The sequence below is a fragment of the Pelodiscus sinensis genome, chromosome 3 (assembly GCF_049634645.1).
Source record: "Pelodiscus sinensis isolate JC-2024 chromosome 3, ASM4963464v1, whole genome shotgun sequence".
NCBI classification, from domain to species: domain Eukaryota; kingdom Metazoa; phylum Chordata; order Testudines; family Trionychidae; genus Pelodiscus; species Pelodiscus sinensis.
The window spans coordinates 132,510,993-132,537,389 of NC_134713.1; the positions used below are offsets into that span (position 1 = coordinate 132,510,993).

General features: G+C 40.8%; 1 protein-coding gene across 1 annotated transcript; it reads right to left on the reverse strand.

The window, feature by feature from the left end:
• Positions 1-11,517: 11,517 nt before the first annotated feature.
• HNRNPU (heterogeneous nuclear ribonucleoprotein U) lies at positions 11,518-26,150 on the reverse strand. Its single transcript, XM_075924893.1, has 14 exons — positions 25,250-26,150; positions 24,203-24,314; positions 24,015-24,088; positions 20,736-20,875; positions 19,076-19,175; positions 17,860-17,972; positions 17,181-17,444; positions 16,716-16,835; positions 16,172-16,300; positions 15,615-15,783; positions 14,882-15,127; positions 14,185-14,384; positions 12,959-13,030; positions 11,518-12,646 (listed from the first exon to the last, which is right to left on the reverse strand). Exons 1-14 carry the CDS (start codon positions 25,959-25,961, stop codon positions 12,593-12,595), a joined length of 2,505 nt encoding a protein of 834 aa, XP_075781008.1. The 5' UTR covers positions 25,962-26,150; the 3' UTR covers positions 11,518-12,592.
• Between the last annotated feature and the right edge of the window lie 247 nt (positions 26,151-26,397).

The following is a 26,397-nucleotide window of genomic DNA, read 5'->3' on the forward strand; positions in this document are numbered from 1 at the left end:
CTGTCCAGGGCCCTGCAGCCATGATTTTATTACTAGCTGTTGTAAAAACAAAATTGCAGACTGTTCAATGATCTAAATTTACTCACCTGACTCATCCCATTGAATTCAGTGTGGCAAATCAGATACATATATTCTTGCAGGACTGACACTTTCAATTGATAGATTATTTTTGAATTTCAGTAGTGCTTAAGAACACCATTGTGCTAGTTGGCTTGAAGAATTTACAATGTGGATGAGACAAAAGGTAGGGGAAAGTGGGCTACAGTGAGAAGAGGGAACAGTTGTAAGAGGGGAAAGAATATTCAGATTAAAACTAGATGCACTCTGACATCATCCCTGTCTCAGTGCCTGCTGCAGCTGTTTGTGCCAACAATAGAAAGTAAACTGAAAGTGACTGGACACAATGCGCTGCTGCTGTGCTGAGGGACATGCAGCAAAGCTATGAAATCTTTAAAGTCTAGTCAAAATACATAGGAGGGTTTTTTTTAAATACATTTTATCTTTTATATAAATTCCCTATTATATCCTAGTAGGAACTATTTTTCTTTGTAGCACTTAAAAAAAAAAAAAGTTAAAATTGAGCCGTGTTCCTCACAGCTATTAAGTAACCTCAGGCCACACCTGTGCATCAGCTACCTATTAACCCTACCCTATTGTAACCACCCTATTTAAGACTGTATATATATACACATGGAACTAGGAGTATCTACAATGAAAGTTAGCCCAACTATCTTTGAAAAAGCTGAGGCATCAGACTCAGTGCAGTTGGCTGAAAGCATTGTGTTGTATTTGAAAATATCAATTCTGATGTTCAAGCTATTCGAGTTGTCATGACTGTCAAGTAAGCTGCTGATTTCCTATAACATTTTTGTACTTGAGCTACATCATCATATGTTAAGATTTTAGTCCGAGTGCTTTCTGTGTGAAACATGGAGGGCTTATTCAGTCCTTTCAACTTTGAACCAAATGTGCAACTAGTTAGTAGCATAACAGTTTTTAAGAGATTGTTTACCTCTATACGTAATCTTAATATTTGGTTAACAATCTGTCAGCCGACGGTCAGGGCAGTGAGTCCCTTATTACCGGCTGAAGTTCTTTTAAATTGTGCTTGGTTCTGTTACAGCAACTGAAGGAGTCAGGTTAAAGCTTAAACAGTTACTATTTTATTGTTACAGGGTAAACTTAGTTGTTAAATGCTACTGCTGTGTTACAGATAACACAGCCACTACAAAGGACAGGACAGAAATTACACTAAGAAGTCACTTACAGGTACCATGAAACCCTTTTGGTTCTCTGAGCTCTTATTAAATGCATGCAAAATAGACACATAGCAGGTATATATTCTCACCCCTGCGTTCCAGACTTGGCGTGGCCAGCGTCTTTCTCTCAATCCCTCGGGAAGAAGTAGGGTGAGGTTGGGCGTCCCACAGACCTCGGGAGACAATCAATACCTGCCAGCAGGTATAGATGATTGGAGCTCAAATGGGGTGGGCTGCTGAACCTCTTTTATACTCCTTGGGTTATGTAGGCTTCTTCCTGGGCTCAAGTGGCCAATTAGGAAAAATGGCTTTGAATGCCAAGTTTCCCACGAAGGGTGCAAAGCATAATTTACACCTGGGAAAATGCAGACAATGGGCACCTCTGGTATGTGATGGGCAAAGATTCCTCTCCTGGGACAGTGCAGGCATGTCAATTACTGGTACTAGCCATTAGGGCAATGGGAGGCCCCGGGTCGTCAGCTAGCCCATTTACTGTCTGGTTTCTGTTTATGGTAGAGTCAGGGACAGGCAGCACAGCTGCGTTCCCAGGGCATCAAAGGCTGACTGCCTTTCTCTTGCTCTCTGGGGGGGACGACAAGATGGGGTTCGTGGAAAAACAAGATGGGGTTTGTGTCTGGCTACACAATGGTATTTGTAATTGTCAGAGGCCTAAGCTGATCTAATACTTCTGCACTGTGTAGGTGGATGCCTATAGCTGTAACTGCAGCTCATTTGGTCAATCATTTTCCCTTCAGATCTCTGCAACATCCTACAGGTGAGAGAACACTGTCCCATGTTACCATATGCATGCGCTACAGAAGCTCTAACTCCCACTGAGGAAATACAGGATAAGCTGCCTGGATTCTTCCAGAACATACAAAGACAGGCACTGTGATAGGCATCAATACATAGGTTCAGATAAAGCATGATTGTGTTGTGAAAAAGCTGCTGGTGATTTGTAACCATGTCAGTGAGTTGAGTGACAAATTGATTACAAAAATAACTGAACATGAACTTTTACCTAATGGTTTCCTAGTAATATCTACAAAATTTGCTTAACCTAGCTAGGATCTTCCACTATGCAGTGGTGATGTATCCTGTATGAGCCGCAATTGGTTGGGTTTTGATTTCTCTTTAAAATCCAGGAGAAAAAAAAAAGTTGAGCTAAATTGTGTCCCCTTTCCTACTGTTCTTAAATAGTGATTGATGATTTTTATATCCATGAATTCCTGTAATGAGATTCTCCCCCCTCCCCCCCGCATTAAAACTAGTCTACACCACCTCCAAGATGAACATGAACTGGAATATCTTACCCCTAAATCCTGCTACAGTAGGAATCTTCAGCAGATGTCACTAATAGCCTACCACCTTCCCCCCCCCCCCCCCCACTACTCATAAGTAGCAGGATTCTTTCAGAGGTGGCTGCTTGCAGGTCAATCCGTGTTTAATTAAGAGTATATTTATGGCTCCCTGGAGCAATAGGGATATAAACAGGATCATCTCCTTATTAAGGCATGAAAGTCACGTCAGAACTCAGTTTAATTCCTACCTTTGTCACAAAGCTCTTGTATGATTGTAGGCTTGTAAATACGTAAAATGCAAATACTTCCTTACAGGTTACATATATCAGTAATTGTGAGATGTATGAGGCTATTGTGATACAGGGGAAGAACACCATACCACAAGCTGTACCATTATCAGTGCAAGTGGAGACAATAGATGCATCCTACTATCCAGTGCAATCAAATACCATGTCAAGAAGAGACTTGAGGTACAAAGGACCCCAGCCTCTCTTCTGCACAGCACCACACACCACTTCTATAGCATCAGCAAATGTGAGAAATGGTGGGATCCATATTCGATCAAGTCTTGTGAGCATGGCAATTTTTGAACACCACTTTGTTCTATTCCTGCTAGAGCTCATCACCCATGGCTACCTCTCATCCAATTTCACTTTACTCCATACCCTCCTCACCTTCCCTCTTCAGAGCCCCTTCTCACAAGAGCCTACAGGTTGAAACTGTAGTCCTGCCAGATGACCCTACACCAGAGAGCACCAGCAGAGACTGCAGCTGGGGAAGCAGGGAAGCTGGCAGGGATGCTGAAGCTTGAGAGGCCACATAACCAACAAGGCTGCCAGGGACCAACTCCTGCAAGACAAGAATTTATCTCCCAGAGGCCAGATTCTGGTTGCTCTGCTTGATAGCAAATCAACAAAAAAAATCAAATGCAATAACTGCACATGTAAGTCTGGGATTGTTAAGCTACACATCTGTGTACATGTACATGATATCACATAACAGACATCACCTGCAGCCTTTACAACTCTGACAGAGGTCTAATGAATTCCACATCCAGTTATCACATAATTCAAATGGTCACAGACCCATCCAAGAGCTCACTTAGCCAGATTCAATGAACATACAAAAAGAGATACCTTTATTTCCTCCCTAACAAGCATTTATCACAGACACATTAGGAAAACAAGGAGTTCTATGGCACCTTAAAGACCAACAGATTATTTTGGCATTAGTTTTCATAGCTAAAAACCACTTAATCAGATGCATATTTTAGGAACAGCAAGGAATATCCACCTGAATCATGGTGCATGGAACAAGCTCTCAGGACAGCCTGAAATTACATATTAATATTCTAAAGCTGAGAGCCACCACAGTGGCCTGCATTGTATTCCTGCTTACTTTGTGGAACACCACAGTGCAAAGCTCCATGGCTGCAACAAACTATTCACAGGCAAAGAGGGATTCTCTCTTCCCTTCTCTCAGGCCATGAGGCCTGGATGGGGTGTCAACACAGAATACGCCTGTTGGCTCAACACCTCTCAGGCATCCACAATGAGACAGCTGGGTTTTTTACAAATCAGAACACAGAGATGGTTGTTTTGAAGTCCATCATACAGCCAATATTTCATCAAAGGAAGATTCCCATAATAGACTTGTTTTAACAGAGCACATCAGCAAATGCCCAATTTTTGCCCCAGCTGGATTCATTACCAGATGACATTCTCCTTTGGCGATTTAAAAAACTCCTCTATTAAGCATTCTACCAGTTTCCCTAATCCCCAGGATAATATCCAAGGTCAGATGGGACAAGACTAGTGTCATGCTGAGATCCACACACCCATACCCTTACACATCTTACTGGACAACAGCTCTAATCAGGCCTATTGCTAATATCCAGGTTTCCCCATTTCCCTCCCAAGTGTCTCAAAACCTGGCATCTCAGAACTACTGTCAAGTTTCAAAATAAAGCACTATTCCAAAACATCCCTTATTCCTCACAGAATGAGGTTCACAGGGACGTCAGAATAGCAAGCCCAAAACAATGGGCTGGCCGTGAAGATGTGGGATAGCTATTTCGGGATACTCCGGTATCCCTATATAGCATTGCAATGTAGATGTACCCTTAGAGACTTGTTTTAACAGTCTAGAGATTTGCATTAAGTACCCCTCCCTATTCCCAATGAATTTAGTTTCTGATGTTCATTCATGCTAGATGACTTCTATGGGGTCCCTGCATTGCTTGTCTTGAGTAAAAAAAAGTTCTGGTGTATCCACACTATGTTCATCTCCAATGTTGTCTCTGTTACCTTGCCAGTTTTCTTCCTGGAGCCACATCTGACACTCAAAGAGAAGCTGATTCATGGATACATCTTGAGCTTTGCTCTTAATCTCCCCATCTCTTCATGTCTATAATCCAGTCAATCAAAAAATCAAGCCCTCTCAAAGAACCTCTAAGTGGCCCTCTTAGTGCATTTCCACCTGCTAGCAGCTGGCTGGCTAGCCTCTCCCTCTGAATGTCACCAGGACACAGCAGCATCTTTTGCCTGCTTCAAGGACATTCCATATTAGAACTTCCAGGCTTGCAATGTACATAATCTACTGACATTTGTTAAATCATATGCACTTGACATGATAGCCAGGGCAGATGCCAAGTGTGGGACAAGTATCAGAGGGGTAGCCGTGTTAGTCTGAATCTGAAAAAGCAACAAAGTCCTGTGGCACCTTGTAGACTACTAGATTTATTGGAGCATAAGCTTTCGTAGACAAAGACCCACTTTGTCAGATGTATGGGACAGCAGTACTTCAATCACTCTTTGACTGATCCAGCTGAAATGCCTCACCTTCCAAGGTTACTGCTTGCCAGTAATATATAGAGGGATCCACATTAGCATATACTTGAACCAGTTACTGGAGTGTAAATAATTGATTCTTGGGACTTTTTTTCCCCCTGAGGTTTCATTTACATTTAAAACTTAGGGCCTGAAAAATTTCAGTCAGAACCATAGTTAGGTTGACCTAATCAAGGCATGGAGACTATGTCCAAAGGAGGATTATTCTGTTCACCTAGCAACAGCCTCTCAGGTGGATTAACTGACGGAATCTCCCCTCTCTCCTCCCCAATGGGCATACGAAGTGCCTACAGTAGGATGCTACAGTAGCACAGCTGTAGCATAGTCGCTGTGCTTCGGTCACAGCATTAGTGTAGACATAGTGGCTGCGTCTAGACTGGCAAGTTTTTGCGGAAAGACTTGCCAGCTGTCTACACTGGCCGCTTGATTTTGCGCAAAAGCACGGACGTTCTACTGTCCGAAATCAGAGCTTCTTGTGCAAATGCTTTGACGTTCCCGTTTGGGCAAAAGCCCTTTTCCGTAAATGTTTTTGCGCAAGAGGGCTAGTGTAGACAGCTAAAAACTGTTTTGCACAAAAAAGCCCCGATGGCGAAAATGGCGATGGGGGCTTTCTTGCACAAAACCGCATCTGGATTGGCATGGACGCTTTTCCGCAAAAAGTGGTTTTGCGGAAAAGCGTCCGTGCCAATATAGACACTCTTTTCCGCAAATGCTTTTAACGGAAATTTTCTTCCATTAAAAGCATTTGCGGAAAATCAAACTAGTCTAGACGTAGTCAGTGAGAAGCTGCAACACAGCCATTGTTTGTAGCAGGTAAAGAAAACCCTACAGCGAGAGAAATGGATTTTCTAGATCCCAAGACTTTCGCTGAGATGTAAACTGATGAAAATTGCCATTTTCCTTCTCATTTCACAGTGTTGCTCCACTATTAGCAAACTGTCAAAATAAAAAACTAAACTGTAACACTTCAAAACTGGGCTACTACTAAAACTACTCCACTGCTAAAAAACAGCAAAAGACACTTCACTGAGAATGCCCAATCTCTGCCAGAGCAGCTGTAGCAAGGGGAGCCACGGTGGGCTCTCTGAAAACCAGCACAAGTCCACAGCTGCCCTTCCTCCATCCTTGGGGGGGACCACATGGTGCAAGATTGTCTTCAATTCACAGATACTCCCAGACTCAAGCCAATCACCCTGTCCTCAACTTCCCACTTCACTCCAGGATAACAGCCTTCTGCTGCTGCCTGTTAATGGTAGCCCAGTAGTTCAAGTATGTACTTAACACAGTGACTAGGTCTAGGCTGGCATGATTTTCTGCAAATGCTTTTAACTGAAAAGTTTTCCGTTAAAAGCATTTGCGGAAAAGAGCATCTAGATTGGAACGGATACTTTTCCGCAAAAAGCCCCGATCGCCTTTTTGCGATTGGGGCTTTTTTGTGCAAAACAAATCTGAGCTGTCTACACTGGCCCTTTTGCGCAAGACTTTTGCGCAAAAGGACTTTTGCCCAAACGGGAGCAGCATAGTATTTCCGCAAGAAGCACTGATTTCTTACATGAGAGCGTCAGTGCTCTTGCAGAAATTCAAGCTGCCAGTGTAGACAGCTGGCAAGCTTTTCCACAAAAGCAGCTGCTTTTGCGGAAAAACTTGCCAGTCTAGACGCAGCCAGTAAGTCTGTGTTCAAGACTGAAGCCCTGCTGAGGCATAATTTTTTGCTGTTTTTTTCCCCCTTAAAGGCTTTGGAAATCCAAAAAGCTACAATAAAAGAATGTTTGTAAGTTCAAGCCCTTGAAAGTTAGGAAGAGCCAGTAGTACAGCTCCTTTGGGCATTGCATTATAATAGTCAGCAGTTATATGATCACATACAATTTTGCTTTTGCCTCATTCACTGCATACCTAGGCTAGATATGCAAGGGGCAGAATTGAAGATACACAGGCAAGCACAATCTCACAAAATCAAGCAATTGAAAAGTAGAATATTTAATACTTATAAAAATATTTAAAAAAATCTGCATACACACAAAGCTTGATGCCGCAAATTTGCACACTATTCACCTAATTCCATTTCTAGGTTTGTAAAAGATCACGTCCATATTCTGTAAATAAATCTTGCCAGTTTAAATGAGCTTCTACTCTTGTCTTAGAAGACACTAAAACACAAATTTGGTGGTGAGTAACTATGAGCTTTTCCACAGCAAAATTAATTCTGGTAACTAAAAAGCTGCTACACTCCTCCCCCTCTAGCCCATACAAGATGCTTAACTTTAAGCATGTAAGTAGAGTCCCTCTAGGCCAAGGGTATTTTGGCCACTGTTTACTTGAACATATGTATCTGGGAGAATAGCTTAATCAGAATATTTAGGACCCCTCCCTCCCCCACTTACTCCTTGGTCTCAAATGTGTCCTCTGTTGTATCCATAGGACTCTGTGAAAGTTTGAGTTTGAAAGGACCCAGGGAAGAGTTTTTAAAAAGTATTTTTACACCAAGACAACTAACAAAAGCATACTGTAGATAGGCTAAAGCATAGCTTTGATTTAATGTAGGTAGGGTGAGAAACCCTAGATTTCCTAACTTAACTCAAGTTTCTTATGCAAATGGTATGAACTGGGATATCCACTGGCTTGCACACTATCTTCCACATCCTAATGACACAACCAACCAACCAATGGACTACAAAAGGTTGATCAGAACACTTAGCAATTATTAGAACTATCTACTCACTGACTGTGTCTAGACTGGCAAGTTTTTCCACAAAAGCGACCTCTTTTGCGCGAAAACTTGCCAGCTGTCTACACTGGCCGCTTGATTTTGCGCAAAAGCACTGATGATCTACTGTCCAAAATCAGAGCTTCTTGCGCAAATGCTTTGACGCTCCCGTTCGGGCAAAAGCCCTTTTCCGGAAATGCTTTTACGCAAAAGGGCTAGTGTAGACAGATGAAAACTCTTGCGCAAAACCGCATCTAGATTGGCATGGACGCTTTTCCGCAAAAAGTGCTGTTGCAGAAAAGCACCCATGCCAATCTAGATGCTCTTTTCCGCAAATGCTTTTAACAGAAAAAATTCTGTTAAAAGCATTTGCGAAAAATCATGCCAGTCTAGATGTAGCCACTGTGTCTGTAAAGTCCTACTAGATTATTTGTTGTTTTTAAAGTTTTTCCTGTTATAGACTAACTTGGCTACCCCTCTGAAACCTAGATTTCCTGTCATGGTTCACCTTGACAACCTACATTAAGGAAAAGTTACAAGTAGCTAGCATGCAAAATGCTAGCATTTGATGGGGCACGCTCATTATAAGCCTCATGTTTTTCCTAGATGGAGGCTCAGTTAGTGGTATTCACTATGTGGAGACCCCCCCCAACACAAGAACGTACTGCTATAAGATGTGGGTTAAGGAGCATTGTGCTACTGGAGGTGATAACCATACCCTTGATCTCCATTTACTGTCCAGAGAATGAGGACCAAAGTAACTTATTTTTACACTGCAAATTTGTCACCTTTAGTAAACAGTCATTATAAAATGTTTTAAAAGCTACTCTTGTTAAATTTGTCTGAACTCTCACCATCTTAATACCATTAACTTATTTTCAAAGAACTGGCCAACTGCTCTTCCTTTCTAGAAATAGAATAATTCTGATCCTAGCACAGTGCCCGCTGTTACTAGAAACTACAACATGGTTTGTACGCTGCTAATATTGTGATGAGTTATAAAAAGTTTCCTAGGAATACCTGTCAAGATGGTTTTGTGTTCCATTTTCAAAAAACATGGAAGGAATTTTACTACAGTAGCTGTTTCACTAAGTGGAATAGTGTTCAAGCAGCTCCTTGGTGTTCATTGCAATGGCTTCTTGCACCCCCAATCTGTTACATGGAAGACTAAAAGGCGAGAATCAAATTAAGATTTATAACCATCCATATCACTATTCCAGTTGGTGGATTATGTACAACTGTTAGTCCCCAAAAGCACAGTGTGGTAGTGAATGGATAGCTGGTGCCTCAAATTTGAGTGAATGAAGGGAAAGCTATATAAAAATCAGGCACTATGGCTTAATCTAACTTGCTATGTGTACTAGCATTTTTCCTGCAGATTAAAGAGGGTGTAGTTTCTTAGAGCCACCTATTTTGTAATACTGGATACAGAGTACCTACACAAAGTATTTTGGGATTGTTTCCTACAGTTGTTTTACCACTATATAGCTGCATTAGAAGATGTTGATGGCAGTCCAAGTCCTCTCTATATTAGCAATCCCAGTTTCTACTGCATTAGCAGTCCAGAAGACATTTCTACTCCAAAGAGAATTCAACCAATTTTACTAGGCAGGTCATTGAAGCCTAAGCACCATGTATGGTATCAGAACTGCTAGTAGGGCTACAATGAAGCCTTGTCTATGCTGAACTACTAAGAAGTTTACCAGTTAGTTATACCATCACAGCAGTTCCAATACCTTTATAGGACATGGAGGTGAAATAGGAGCCCATTTTATTACAAGCACTCACAGCACAGCCAGAAGCAATGCAACTGCTGTAAAATGGGCACTGTGTAAACAAGGCTTTACCACATGCTTAAAGCCAGATGGCAAGCCCTCTTTAGGGACAGCATACAGCTGTGATTTACACTCTGAAACAGTATGAATTGATTAATAAAACTAAACTCCATACAAATTTAAGGTTTTTCCTTTTGTAGCCTATTTGTTACTAATGTAGTTTTTTGGCAAGTTATTTTGAAGGGGGAGGAGGAAAGGAATAAAATTTTCGTAACTTAAGAGACCAGTGGATTGGGGGGGGGGGGGGGGAGGAGACATGTAATTATTACACCCCTCCCTTTTTTTTAAACCACATACAGACTTTAAAAAAAATAGATGAGGATGAATCGCTGTGGCCAGGCTAGATTTAAACTCAACTTAGTTTACATTTTTAACAGTCCAGCTTTATACAGTACCTGAACCAGCTCAATATATTTAAAAACTTATTTTATGAAGTTTAAAAACAAGAGCCACTAAAATGATAAAAGCCTCACCTTTGCTTAGGTTGGCTAACAAAAAAAAAAAAAAAATCTATTTAAGACTAGGACTTGGTAATCAAAGAATGGATTTCACTAAGCTTTAAAACATAGTTAGAAATTAGTCAGAAAAGAATCTAGGTTTTAATGGTTCAGCTGTAAGTATAAGAGACATCAACAGTCAGTTCCCTCTTATGCCTGTACCCACATGTTAAGCTTATAGCTGAGTTTTGCAGGGGAATTTTTAGAGAAAGCATTTTTACTGCATTTGTAAAGTCTTCAATACTACTGCACTTCCAGTATGCTCATATAATCACACTTTAGTTTTCTAAATGAAAACAATCCAGGTGTCAACTTTTAAAATACATGGTTACATTTGATATTTAGAGACAGAAAGAAAAAACACTTAATGCAGGAAAAAAAACACAAAAAACCACACACCACGAGAGTTAAACAGTATAGGAGAAAAATTTTAACTTGATTCCCAGTCATGGAGAGATAGTGATGCCAAGAGGTACTCTAACCACTGACTAGTGTCTTTGTAGGAAAAATCATTGGCTACGAATTCTTAAGTGAGAACTGAAATATTTCCAAATTTCAACATTACATCAGACTCCTTTTACTAGCCAAGTGACATTTTAAAAGGAGTAGCTATTAATATAATCTAAAGGCTGAATCTTTACATATGATTAGTGTATTAGAGTGGGGAAAATATACATCCCCATATCTAATCCATATTAGGAGTCTCAACCCCAGAAGGTTCAATTATTTGATACCTCTTCCTTAGAGTGTATTTTAAAAACTACCATCTTTCAATATTTGTAGAGGGTGGTAATGTTCGCTTGGAACAATGCATGATCATTTCAAAATTTCATGAAAGCCTTTTCTGTCAGCTAGGTTGAGTCTTACAAAATGTAGTTGCTTTACAAGCAAATTTCCCATAGCAGCAAAATCCCAGTCGGATTTTTCTACTACAGCAGCCACCAGTCTTCGCTTAAGTGTTTTAAAGTGTATAGAATAAATAACTGGAACTGTCCAACATATAGTTTGTACCTTTTCTTCTGCTGAAGAGTTTTTAAAGGGATTTTAGACCTTGATGGCGAGAATCCCAAAACAAGAGTAAAATGAATTTATTTTATTGCAAACAAACGTCTAAAGTTAAATTTCTCCACCTACTTTAGGTTTAAAGAGGAAAAAGGAATCAGCAGGCTAAGGAGATACACCCATTTGAGAATTGACATGATTAAAAATTAGATATAAAATGGGTGACTCACAGTTTCATTAGCTTACAAAATGGTGGAGTAACTACTACAAGCACACTAGGTATACATTATTTTGGGGGGAAAAGGGGTTACACAGACACACAGCTAACTTCATATAGATCCCATTAGACAACCGGATTTACAACAAGTTTTGTTTAATAAGAAATGGGCAAAGCCAGCTTCTTTTCAGAATCAAAATGCAGAACAAATGGAAAAGAATTCATGGTGTTGTACCTTCACAAGTTTGAGCCTTCACAATTAATGCAACCGAATTTTATACTTTAAGAGCTCTTCTACATGCACTCCACCTTCACTATTTGGCTCCAAGTTTTCTCCGTGCTCCCAGTTTGCTGAACTCCAATGTTATAAAACCTTTTATTTATTGCCAGAAACATTTGCTTTCCCATTCCCTCCACCCAGAAACTGTATAGAGAGGATGGAGTGTAATACGAGCATTACATATAGTCTCAATATTAATGAGGGCAACTATGAGCCTCTTACACAAGTCTGGTTGCGAACATTTCTATTCAATTGTGACAATGACTCACGACTGTTTCCTAGAAATTGGGGGAGGAAAAAGGAGAAAGTTCTTTAATAAAAAGACACCAGATACAAAGCAACATTTTACTTTCGTTGTGGTAAAAAAAAAAAGTCACATTTTACAGATAAAATGTAGAACCCTGAAATACTGACACATTCTCTTATCGTGCACAATGCTGAGGTTCTCTTACGAATCACTTTAAAACTGCAATTAAAAATGTACAAAAAAGAAAAAAGAAAAGAAAATCAACCCACAAAGCTTCTAAAAAAGGAACCCGCAGGCACTTCCTCTTGTGGAATGTTTAAAAAGTTAGCCTACTAAAGAAAAACAGTCGACTTCTTGTGAAGGTTTTGGAGAAATATGTATCAGTTCGTTTATTTGGGTATTCAATAATATCCTTGGTGATAATGCTGACTCCATGGCTTCTGACCCCAGAATTGCTGCAATAGATGCATAATACATTAATACATAATTCAGACATTACTCAGCTCACTTTCCTACAATATATTTACATGGAAATTAGATTACTACCAACTAACCAGGGAAGATAGTTAGTTAACTTTTCAGTTGGCAGGAATATTTGAAATGTGAGACACATTTCTCATGACAAGAAACCAAACATACTGACAGCCATTATAACCAATAAGTAACAGCTGCAACACAAGATCTCAAAGATACTGAGACAACTTTGGCTCATGTGAAAATGCTATGCAATTTCTAAGGAGTTAAGGAAAGTCTCAAAAGTTACTTACACCCTGCTGCCACTGGTTGTAGCCCTGAGATTGATTTTTGTAGCCACGATTATTTCCCCTTCCTCTGAAATTCTGTAACAAGATAGATATGTAATTTTAGAACATTACAGAAAGATATGCATTAGAATCTGAGACTCAACAGCACACCTGTCACAATACCAGCCTTGCAGAGATATTGAACCAAAAAACCCCACTATGAAATGCTTACATTTCTCTATTGTTTCAGAGATTTATATTTGGCTTTAAGACTTACTGTATTGGTTTCATAAACCAGTAGTTCTCAAACTGATGGTCTGAAGAAATGGTTAATCCCCTTTTGACTGTTTCCAGCTGGCTAATTCTACTAGGACAACTATAAATACAAACACATTTCCCCCATTCTTTCATAAGCAACTGCCGCCTCACCATAAACATGTTGTGTTCAGACAAATACATTTAACAAAAGAAAAAGGTGCACAAAGTTTGGGATGCAAACCACACTATGGAAGTATACTTTAGAATTGTTGCTGCATTTCTTCTAACATAGCTATCTAGGTAGGTAGCGCCTGTAATTTTGAGTCTACATATGGAACTCCCTCCCTCCGCCGTATTTCATAAAACAAATCCAATTAATAGCAGTAATGCAGTAAACAAGTGTTAGAATGATTTTCTGCCTTCTTCAGAAGCATTTTACACAAGTGAAAGCTCTTTAACAATTCTATTATATTAACTAATTTAAGAAGCTTATGCTACATTCCTCCTCAGACATGGAAGGAGAAGCAATGAGCTGCCTTTAACTGCTGTGAGCACCAAAGAACTAGTGGCAGAGAGGCTGAGAGTGGAGTCCTTAGACCAGAGCTTGTAGCTTTCACAGTACATTGGGGGGGGGGGGGGGGGGATCTTGGGGGAGCATAAAAAGAAATTCTGGTGCAGTGTACTTTGCAAACTAGAGCGCCAAGTTTCTTTTGATTTAATAGAAGCAAAACCATAAAGTCATGCCAATTTTACCAAATACACAAGGTCTAAGCTTACTTAAGATACCATGTGTCAACAAGCATTCTACACACGTCAACCGTTATTAAAATGCTGGAATTACTTAAGTAGACAGGCCTTTTAACACAATCTCATCCTACCACACCATGAATCAACGTTTGTAAATCATTACCACTGCAATCTTTCAAGTAACCAATTGCCTCAAATGTGTGGTAGAGGTCAGCTTTAGCACCACTACAGAATGCATTACCCACCTGGTTGTAGTTCCCCCTGTTGGGCATTCCACCTCTGTTATAGTTTCCTCTGTTTGAGTAACCACCTCTGCTTGGAAAGACAGGACCACGAGGGTATGGATAGCCAATTGCACCACTGCCTCCACCGCCACCGCCACCTCCTCCTCCTCTCTGAGGCATATTGCCACCTCTCCTGTTGTATCCACCACGATTTCCAGGGACTGTGGGAGGAGGAAAAAAAAGAACACCCCACCCAACCCATGCATTTGACAGAATTTTCTTATATAGCAGTCATCTCTCAAAGTCTACATTTTACATCCTACATTAAAGGAAGGTTCCTTTTGCTTAACTGATTTGAATGGCAAATCCACTAGCTTCAAACAAAACAGAATGCCCGAATAAAAAGCTTGTGGCCCCTATCTTATTCATTAAAACATCTAGGGACACCACTGTAGGACAAAACCAAACATCAAATCCTAACATGAAAATTCAATAGAAGTGTCCTAGACCAGCCAATATGATTACAGTATTGGATCTTTAGTTCAATCTCACCTACGCACTAGGTTAAGTTAGACAAACTATTTTGTAAAATGCCTGACTTCCTCTTGAAGAAGCTGAAGTCAAGATTTCCCTAGCATAAAGGTAACAAACAGTAACAGTGAAAGAAAACCAAAGCCAGAAATGCCTATAAATTTAACAGGTCAGTTTCTAGACCTACCTCCTCCTCTGAAGTTGCCACGCATGTTGAATCCTCCACGTCCTCTCTGACCCCCTCTGTTAAACTGATTTTTACCACTTTTTTTGTTACTCTTCTTTGAGCCAGTGTTCTGTTTCTTTTCAGGAGGAAGAGATTTTTTACTTTCTTCTTTATATTGTTCCAAGAGCTTCTGAGCCTCCTCTTTCTGCAATTCTACGTAGGTTATTTCATCAAAACATTCTGCTACTTCTGGCAGCGTGAAGTTTCCTATTAAGGAGAAAACACTAGATATTCAGAATACCTATTCAGATGCAATTAAACCCAGAAAGAACAGGAACAAAATTCCATATTAAGTGATTCAATTTCTGAATACTTAGTAAGTGAAGCTAAAAATCCAAGAAATTGCTACTATCCATAGCTAGAAATTTCTCTGCCTATTAATTTTTTGAAACCTGCACTCAGAACAAACATCAATGTCCACCAAGCATGTTTTAATTTATTTAATAGGGCATTTTATGCCAAGACAGCTTTGTGCATCTGCATGAAGCATATCAGCATGACTAAGTAGTGTTAAAGACTGCAGCAGAGGGAATACACAATATAGTGTTGTCCTACAAAGCTATGATAGTCTTCCAGTTTCTAGGTTTTAGTGTAACTGTTTTAAGGTAAGCAAATTTGAAGTCTAAAAATTTACATTATCCTTTTAAACAGATACTCAACATCCTAAAACACAGTATAGGATTATATTCCATGCCTTTCATTTTGAGAACTGCATGCTCTGGAAGATCTTTTCCCTCCACCTCTGCCTTCTTTTGTGTTCTTTGCTTGTAGTCTTCATCATTTGGGCAAACAACAACTGCTTTGCGCTGGAAGCCTGCAAACAGGCACATTTTTCTCCTCTGCGCAGCTGCAGACACATTTGTCTGAAAAAAATGCAGTAACTTACTACACGTAGCTGTCATTGTCAGAACTAAAGGAAGTTAAACTTATGGTGTATAAGTTTCATCTCTACAAGAGCTTGCAATGACTTTTACACGTTAAGTGGAAGGAAAGATGTAGTATGGTGCAACCTTACAAAATCTTATTCTTTAGATGTAAACACCATTTATTTCCCTCAATACCCCACAATTTTGGATTAACAGCATAAATGACAAGTGAAATGCTTGCAGTACAGTCCAACTTTTTGCTGCCTCAATGAGGTAAGCAGGAAAAGTGGAGAGCAAAGAACAATATTTGCTAAATTCTAAGCCTGAATCCCACTTAGTTCTTCCATTCTAATTTAAAATCAATTCCATACACTGCAGTTTATACCTGATCCAAAATGAAATTCCGCTTCTTACGAGCGGCAATCTCAATGAACTTGCCAAGACACTGGGGAGCTCTCTGCAACAGTGTGTTCAGTTTTCCAGTGTCAGCCATCTGCCGCTTAAAACCTGCAACCTACAGAAACATTTTCCAAAGTTATAATAGCACTGAAACTGTTGCTTTGTTAAATGCTTTGGCATTGAAGGCTTAAAAGTCAGTTAGGTGAAGCACTGAAACTCATTTGAATTGGTTTTCTTAAATACTGCCCAAAAGGAACAGCAATTCTTTAAAAAGTCTGCTATAGCAAATGAGCAATATTTCTCTTTATAATTACCACAGACATCACAAAATCAGTTAACTACGTTGGAGTCCATCAAAATCAAAAGCAGAACTAGAATAAAAGTACTTAGAGGTTTAGAGCTAACAGGACAACCAAAGAACATACCACATGAGGTTTGGGAGCCTGATGCATATCCTGCTATATTTACTTTTAGTCAAAGTTTTCAACCTTTAAAAAATATGACAGACTTCAAACCACACCACTACTTACCATCATTTTGTCCATAATTGTGTTTGTTCCAAGGATATTATATTTTCCAGGGTTTGCTGCTGCATGTTTGGTAACCCATGTAGTCTTCCCAGCTCCAGGCAAGCCAATCATCATAACCACCTATTACATGGTTTAAATATTACAGTAAATGCAACGCCAAATAACAGAAGCTACACTAACTGGCAGCATCGCAAAACAAATGTTACCATAATTATGCGCCAATTATTGCTTTAGTTTTAAAAAAAATGGAGGATCGAGAATTGGTCCAAACATATGCTGGTAAACTTTATAGAATGACCAACCTCCAAAATTTAATCAATAATGTCATGATACCGGTTTCAAGAACTAGCATCCACACAGATGGCCAAAATTAGCTGCATAGGAAGGTTTACAACAGGATTACTGCAGTTAGACTAATAGTTCTTTAAAAAGAGAACTAATGTTTTTAAAGTTCACCACATTTACCTCACAGTCCTTCTTGTGGTCAGGTCCCTTTGGTCCTCTAACCCGATCTTCCAATGGAACCTTCTGGATTAAGCTAAACTCTTCGGGTATGGGAAAATAAGGTTCATCCTTCTGACCAAAGTTGAATTCAATTGCACAGTTATGGCAGAGAACATGTGGGAAGAGCGGTCGCCCATCAAGAACGTCCTTACTGATTTTGAAAGCAACACCAAGATCCTGCCCATTCTTGGAATATGAGAGTTCCACTTCATCGCCTTCAAAATTCTGTTAATACATGAAACTAAGTTTCTTGCACTAGTATAGAGACCAAAGTTAGTAGAAATTTAGGTATTCTATACACAATTACTTCATGATGTCTTAAAAGAAGCTTGAAGTTTCAGGTTTCCTTTTTGGCAATACAAATAACCAAAACAATCTTAAAGTTCTGCTACACATAAGGAAAATGCAGATTTTAAGATAAACAAAGTTATTAAATGTTGTATACTTTAAATGCCTTCCACACACAAGAAAACTACTTTAATTTGGTTAGACATCAAATAGCATACCAACATTAAGAAAATTGGCCAGAAAGTTTAAAATTAAGCATCTTGCTCCAGTTTTAGAAAATAGGGCTGGCCCTTCCCACGTAACTAAGCCAGAAAATTCGTCTCAAAAACTTGGAAGTAATGGAAAAACTTACAGCAAAACAGCCAATCACATCATTTTCATCAAACTTTTCACCAAAGTCTTCAGTCTCACAATTGCATGTCTTTATTCCTTTTAGCGAATAGCCGTAAGAAAATTCTTCTTCACCTGGTAAAAGGAGAGTTAACTTAGGAGACCTAAAGTAACTAGCTACAAACTTGTGTTTTAAATTGGCAACTACTGTTAAATTAAAATAAATTAAAAAAAATTTATTTGTTCAAAAGAACCATGCTCTCTCAGGCCATTACCTATTAGGAGTTCCTAAAACAGAGAAAATGCATCTAGACATCAAAATAAAGAAATCAGTAAGGCAGCCTGCTTTTCCAACATTGTTCTTTTAAATATTTCTAGTCTTAAAAAAAAAAAGTTACACCATAAGCGTCGAACTTCTCTACTCTCTAGTAATGCACTACAACCCTGAATTCTAACCTTATGAACTGTCAAAATGGACTACCCCTTTAGTTTGAACACATTTGACTTTTACAGGACAAATTAAATGGCAGCTAAAATGTTTGAGAAGGAGCCTATACAGTATTATCAATAGATGCTTCTCCAGATTACCATTTGTTCAATATTGAACTCTTCAAAAGTGTAGCAGACAGATGTTAAAACTAGATCTTAAATTCTGAAAAAAAAATCTGACTTCCATCTGTTTCTGGTGCACAAATATCTACAAAGATGGTACACCTCATGAACAATTGGTGGTTATTTAACTATTCAGACTGCAGAATACTAGGAGGAATAATTTGCTTTCATCCAATAGAATATTTTTCCTTGCTGCCCACTTTCAAAACTAGAATCAGAATTGATAGAAACATAATTCTTTATTTTTCTATTAATTTGTGAGTAATACACTTCTCTTTGGACTTGTGCCAACATACTTTTTTTAGTAATCAATTCTTTGAATTGGTCTTGTGCTGATGGCACAAGTTATATGGAGAGAAAAGATAGTTATACAGAATCATTTACACAGCTGACGCTTTCTATAATTAGAGGGAAGAACAGTTCTTATAAAGTCCAATAGCCCTCACCTCTGTAATATTGAAAGAGCTACCTGTTTAGGCTCAAGAAGTGTGCCCTTTTTTTCAAAGCCACCATCTTCACAGAATCACTTGATCCAATACCTATCTCAGTGTATTTAAGAAGCATCACCAAGAGACTGAATGCCTTTTAGATAAATTTAAATACTGACGGATATTTTGAAGTCTTACCAAGTAGCATTCCACTTGAATTCAGTGACCAGCCAACTCGCACTTCATGTATGTCAATATCTTTTGTATACAGATGTTTAACAGGAATCTTCTCTGTAACCTGTTTTTAAAACAAAAATTGATTAAAAGTGAAATGAAATCTTATGTTCAAAACAAGACAGATTCCTGAAGGAAATATTTTGAAGAAACAATATTAAAAGGTGCATTCCACATTTTCAGGGAGTTTTTTGGAGGGGAGAGGGAGGATGGAAGTGGGGAGGAAGGCTGGAGTGGGGAAAGAGTTAAGAGTTTTCTGGAACTACAAGGCAGGCAGAAAGATATTTATATCTTCTGGCTAAGGATGTAAAGGATATGACTTCAAGGGCTTTGTTTATGGGGAGGCTGGGGAATATGAAGTAACTATCAGTATTATGACAACAAAAATTCACTCTTTACTCTTCTGTATAGTAATGTCGGTACTCTGCATGCCTAAGAGTGTAAACATTACTGTAGTCAATAAGGTAAAAAAATAAACTGCACTATTAAAGAAAATAAGCCAGTGTTTTGGCTGTAATGATAGTTTAAAGCTTAACAGTATTTCTTTTATAGCAAGGGACTGAGATTCATAGCAAACAGTTCTTTAGGCAAATGTTATCAACTTCAATTAAAAAAACATAGGTTCTGCAAAAATATTACTCATGATCACAAACATGCTTACATCCCCATAAGCCCGCAGCCATATTTCCTGCTGCTCAGAGCTTTGCCAAGTTGTGTCTAGTGAAAACTGAACAGAATCCCCCTGCTCTTCAAAAATCATAAGCAGAATGAAACATCATGACAAGACAACTAGAGCCATCTCTTTGGGGCTGCTTAAGTTATGAGCATTAATGGCAATGACAGCAAGCAACAAGAATTTATTAAGATAACCTGGTAAAAGGAGATAGTCACCAACCCTTGCAGCAGCCAGGAGGCTGAGTGCGCGCTGGATGAAAGAACAACAAAAAGCAAGGAGACTCATGCATGCAAGGAAAAGGCTTTAAGACATAACATAAGCTGAAGGCAAATAAAAAGTGAGCCAAGACAAGGACCAGCACCTGATAGTAATTTAAGCACCCACCCCTTTCCCAGCAGGTGGGAGGTGTTAGCTTCCTACATTGTTGTGGGACCTCTACAGCACTGCTGCTTCTTTCCCTTTTCCACCCTGATCAATGTTGGGCTTCAGCTAGGAGACAGAGTCCTGACTATTAGTTGTCTGGTGAAATTACCAACTCCTGTGATCTGAGTAGATACTGTGTATGGCCAAGAAAGATTACTGGGTTACACTATAATACCATTTTATTCCTTTAGATTAGGTGGCATGGAAGTACCATCCTCTCATCTTGGCTAGTTGCTATCATGTAGTTTTTCAAGCCCTATCTATAGCTACACAATTCAAGTGTCAATCTCTATTTTGTAGGATCTTTATATAAAAAGCAGTTTTGCCAATTAAGTTAGTCATTTTTCATGTTTTAAATAAAACTGTTCATCTGGTCCATAGAGAAAATAAAATCCCATTTGATCTATTACAATTGAACAGAATTATACTTGTATAAAATTCCAGGCATACCAAGATGAGCAATAATTTTAAAAAGTTTACATGTGAGAGATTATTCCCATCTAAAACTGTAAGAACCTGATTTACCTTCATTTCAAAGCAGACTTTGCCTGTAGAAACTCCATAGGAGGCTCTCCCTCCAGCCCAGAGAAAGGCAAAACTTTCCATGGTCAGAGAGGAAGCACTAAAACGGTCTCTTGAGATTTTAAAATGTAAGTCGCAGTTATCTGTCAATAATAATAAAATTCACACTGTTTATTGCTATAAACAGGCTAGCTTATAATAAACTTATGCATGACCATCTAGTTTCAGACACTTAACTAAGTGAGTTCCAAGCTTTGAAGTCAACAGATATTCCAAGTGGGTTCAGCAGTCATAAAACTAAGCCAATTATTTAGATACCCAGATATGGCTTTAGATGCAACTTCTGCATAAAGTTTTCTGGCATAAGCACTTATACCTTTAAGTTACAATTACTTTCAGAAATTAGTCTTAGAATTGTTCTCAGTATTTGGATACTGACACTACAATTCCAATACTCCAACTGGTTAGCTAAATACTGGTAGTACTTTCCCAGCATAAAGTTTCATATAGTTGATTAATCAACAAGCCCTGAAGGAAGCCTAATGTGTGTTCTGAATCAGTTCCACACATTTATCAAGTTCCCCCAATTTCCAATGAAAGCCTGTTGCTAGTGAGTCTATATGTCAATGCCTTAATTTTTTTTAAAACCTTTATTTACTATGTGCTGTAGCAATGTAACTGACAGGCAGACATCAAAAACAGCACCTATCAGTATTTAAGGGAAAACAGTTTCTACAACAGTCTTTAAAGAGCAATATTAACATTTTGGTACTTGTATGTTATCTACATTACTAACAAGCAGCCATATTAAATTCAAGCCAATTAAAATACTCCAACTTAGATATAGGTAGCTTACACAGGGATAGCATGGCAGATGATCCTTCCTTCAAATGGGGGAGGGGGGGAGGAGGGGAAGAATGGCACATGCTAGAAATCCCTGCTCCCCTTCAAAAAGCACAGGCACACATTTGGAACCTTAGTCCTGAAGAGTATGTCAAAACTGAACCCAGTAATAGCACAGAAGCCTCTAGAGAACTAGAGCAGCAGATCTAAAACCATAACAAGTCAATGTAACATGGGGGTATGATGTGTGGGATGCAGCCCTTGAAGTGCCCAAGAATGTACTACAAGCCACAGACTAGACTACAACTTAGCAAACAATATTTATCCTGTCCATGTGTAAGATTTGCCTTCCCATTTGTGTCTACAACAGCATACAAGATTTAAAAGTTAACAGAACCATGCGCTCACACACACACACACACACACACACACACACACACACACACACACAGCTGTACTGTTTTACATGCTGTATCTTGTGACATTCTTAAAACTAAGTCTCAACAGGATACATACTTTAAAGGTCTAAGATTCAAAGGTCTTTTAATATAACCAGAACTCTCGTTTTGTTTGTATGGAATCACCCAGTTCTACTACCACAGTGTTTGCAACTGAATTTTAATAGTACAAAAAAGTTAGTTCCTTTCATCTATAGTTCTCAGAACACTTGACATACCTCATATTACCGCATACAAACCCAGAAAGTGATACTGATTAGCGATAAACCTGCATAAAAGTGTTTTGCTTACCTGTTTAGTTTGGTTTTTAAACTTTAAAAAAGTTAACACCCCTTTGTATGGAAGTGTCAAGAATATACGCTCTGGATCAATGCTACCCAGAAGCTGGCATAAATAGAAATAGAATTTTAAAATTCTTTGGACTCTGTAGGAAGTACACAGCCCATCAATGCACATGTAGCATTTCCTCATGCCACTGCTCTCATTAAATTGAAATGTGTAAAAATGACAGCATTTCAGTGGCATAACTACTTTGTGTTCATGAAAATAGATCACTAGTAGTGGTATTTTAAAGCCACAGCTTTAAAATAGGTAAAGTCCCATCATTTAAAAGAGACAGCAGCTTATAACTAGCTGTTTTTAATTAAGATGAAACCTACTGTATCAAACTCAACTAACTGCTAGGTACTTTCCCAAAAACCCAACCAACATGGTACACTTCGTAAACTACATCTAGCTTTACACTGTCTGTTGATGTGATCATGAATCTATGTTTTCAGTTATTAAAAAAAATTCTCCACAAAGAGCAGAAAAATGACAAAAACGGTGTCAAAATATGCAAAGCAAAACTGGAATAGACCACCTTTCTATTTTTTCCAGCTACAGCAATCTTGGTATTACTTCACTGCACTACTGACATGTATGATACTTTTAGACAAGTGTCATCTAAACTGTTGCCTATCCCTTTAATGAAAGTGAAGGATATAATTTGCAGCTGTCTAAAAAGAAACTTTATCCAGTCTGGCAGTTGACATGGTAACTGTCCATTTGTGTCAAGGCACTGTAGAAAACAGGGTACTGCTTTATAGCGAGACTATTAAATGCTACTGCCATGTCACATCTTAAAGACCAAGTCCCCTCCCCCACACACTTTAGCCTTAGTGGCAACAGCAAGGGCTCACAAGTTGGTCATTTTCTCCCCATTGTTTTTTCATAGTAAATTTGTAATCACATAATACATGGTTTGAACTGGACATACTAGTGCTGAATTAATTCCAACACTAATGTACAGTTCACTTTACAAATGAACAATAAAACTTAACTGCCTTATGAGGTTTGTACCCAAGTGGTAAGAATTCTCCATGTATACCAGCTCATTCCTGCTTTGAGCTAATGACTATCAATTAGAAGTCAACATATGGTTTGTTCTAATTTATTAATATCAGCAGGATTACTTCATCGCAATACTGCTCTTATCCGTGTAGTGTTTAAGCTATGAAATTGAGGTAAACTGCTTCTTTCCTCCCAAGTTACCAGGGCTGAACCATAACAGAGCCTGAACATATTTCATAATTAAGTTCTCAATCTGAACCAGCCTGAGGTCCTCCTCCTCCCCCACTGTGGTTTAGGTCCTCTGTATTCTCTCCTCTCCACTTTGAATCTCATTTGAGAAGACCTGCTTCAGTAACCAGTGAACTTTTTGGAAAAGTTTAAGTTCACCCTGAAGCCCTTTCCCCAGCCTAATTCAACAGCAAAACTGGGGGTAATATTTTTAAAGTTAAAAGAACCATCATACAGAGAACAAAATAAGAGGAAAGCCCAGGCTTTCTTCATATACCATAAAACACAGAAAAAGGGCATAAGCCTCAAGGACTTCAGAAGTCACTTTTAATTATGAAAGCAATCTGTATGTTCTTACTACAATTCATCAAGCAATTTATTTTTAAAAAAATGTCGTTAATTTTTTTTAAAAAGTACTTACAAGTATCAAGACAAACCATTGTATCATCAAACTGTTCATCTTCCTCTTCAACAGGTGGTTGAGGAGATTTGGCCCTAGAATCAACAATAAAATTTGATGAGTTTTTCCTCAACTGTTTTTACAAAGTAATTAATACCTGGCTTCTCTTCAGAGATCTAATAATATTTAGTGCTTTGAAGTTTCTCTACCTGCTGTACTTGTTTTCCTCAATGTACTCAAAGTATCCCCGACCATGGTCTTCACGAGGCCTCTTCACACCTCTCTTTTTATCACCAGGTTTTTGTTCTGTTTTAGTATCGCCTACAGAAAGTAAGTTAAGAGAAAAATATGTTTAAGGTAATTCCTGTTGAGAAATGTGTTTTAGTTTTAGTTTTCTGGGGTGGTATTTCCCTAAATGCCAGGTTTCAAATTCAAACATGTAAGAAGTCTCCATATAAAAGATATCCATTTAATTTTTGGGCAGGTAACTGGTGTGCTCTTAATCATTTAGATAAAATCTATTAGGACAACACTGCAAATTTTAACGGCAGCACTAAGAATCTGACAATGATTTCAAGTTACCTCATGAATCGTCAGACTTGTGAAAAATGTGACAAGAATAATATGAACTTGTGTGTACAAGCTCAACAGAGAAGACACCTGCTGTGTTCAGACAAATGGGAGGTTAGGCAGAAAGCAGACCAGTAGCTCACTGTATTAAATGGATCGTTTACACCCTCCTTCCCTTCCCGCCGCGGGCACAGTGAAGCCAAGCACAAGGGCGCTACACAACTGCTGCGCCTCTCTCCCCGCGTGGCCACAGGCGCAGCTTGGCGGCGGCGCAGCTCCGCATGGGGCCTGGCCGCAGGGAAGGGGATTCCGCCTCCATTGTATCGAGCGTTCCAAAAACGCGAGCCTGAGCAGCAGCCAGGACGGAAGTAACGTCACGCCGCCGAACGTTCGTTTGCACAATACAGCGCGCCCCAGCGGCCCCTCCTGAACCGCCCCTCCCCCACGGCGCAGCAGCCCATGCCCCTCGCTCCCCCCCCCCATCCCCCGCCGCGCTCGGAGACTGGCGCAACGGTCCCGCCCTCCCCCATCGCCCTCGAGCAGCGACCCCACCTGCCCGAGACACCCCCCCACGAGGCCGCCGGTGGGCGGGGGGAGGAGGAATAAGGAGCGCGAATCCCCTCGGCAGCCGGGCAGGGCCCGGATCTCGTGCCGAGCTCCCGGAAAGGCCCCGGCCACGCACTCACCGCCGGCAGCCTGGGGCCCGGGGCGGCCGCCGCCGCCGCCGCCTTCCGCTTTCTTCTTGTCCTGCTGCGGCTGGTACTTGGCGGGGCCCGCCGAGGCGGCCGGCGCCGTTGCCGGGGGTCCCGGGGCGCCGCTTTTGCTGGGCGCCTCCTTGGCGGGCGCCCGCTGCTGGGGCTGCAGAAGCGGCGGCGGCTGCTGCTGGGGCTGCTGCTGCTGCTCCCCGTGCCCGTTGGCGTCGCCGGCCTCAGCCTCCTCCTCTTCCTCCTCGTCGGCGAGCTCGTCCTCCCCCTCCTGGAAGCCCTGGTCGTCTCCGTTCTCATCCTCCTCTTCCTCCTCCTCCGAGCCGCCCGCCTCCTCCTCCATCGGGCCGCCCCCGGCCCCCGCCCGGTCGCCGTTCTCCTCGCCCAGCTCCATGGCGTCGCCATCGGCCGCCTCCATCCCCTCCTCCTCGTCGTCCTCGGCGGTGGAGGCCGCGGCCTGGTCGGGGCCTCCCCCTTGGCCGATCCCGGCCGCCTCCCCCTCCATGCTGCCGTTGCCGGGCTCGGCGGCGCTGCCGGCGGGGCCTCCCCCGCCGGCCTCCTCTTGGTCTAGCGCGGCCTGGAGCCGCTCCATGAGCTCGGCCTTGAGGCCCTTGTCGGAGAGACGCCGCTTTTTCAGCTCCTCCTTCAGCTCCGACACTTTCAGCTTCTTCACGTTGACGGGCGAGCAGCTCATGGCGGCGGCGGCGCGGTGCCTGGCGGCGCTGGGCTCGGTCGGGCGGCGGCGCTGGGTCGAGGCCCCGGTGGGACGCGGCTGGGTGGGTGGCGCGGCTGGTTCGTGCGGCTGCGGCAGCTGCAGAGCGGACCCGCCTGGCGCCAAATCCTTTCACCGAGCTCGCGAGGGAGAGACGCGCCTCGCGGGGGCGAGCACGCAGCTTGGTGCCCGCCCTGCCCGCGCACGCAATATACCCCCCCCCCCTTTCCTACTTACCGTAAGTGCCGCCGAGCGCCTCCAAAACCCCACTACCGTAAATGCCCGCCCCAGCGCATTCAACCTGCCTAGCCCCAGCTTTTGCAGCGCCGCGAAAGGGGCAGGTATGAACCTTTCATGGGACAGGAGGAACACCAGTGCTCTTACCAAAGAGCCCCCGCGTGTTACTCTGGTTGTGCCA

What these genes read in the sequence shown, in the direction of transcription:
- HNRNPU (XM_075924893.1), bottom strand. Translation starts at nt 25,961, where the DNA reads ATGAGCTGCTCGCCCGTCAACGTGAAGAAGCTGAAAGTGTCGGAGCTG. An exon ending in CGGGCCCCAGGCTGCCGGCG is followed by an intron (nt 24,315 to 25,249) that starts GTGAGTGCGTGG and finishes TACTTTCTGTAG; the next exon opens with GCGATACTAAAACAGAACAA. An exon ending in AATGGTTTGTCTTGATACTT is followed by an intron (nt 20,876 to 24,014) that starts GTAAGTACTTTT and finishes TATTATTGACAG; the next exon opens with ATAACTGCGACTTACATTTT.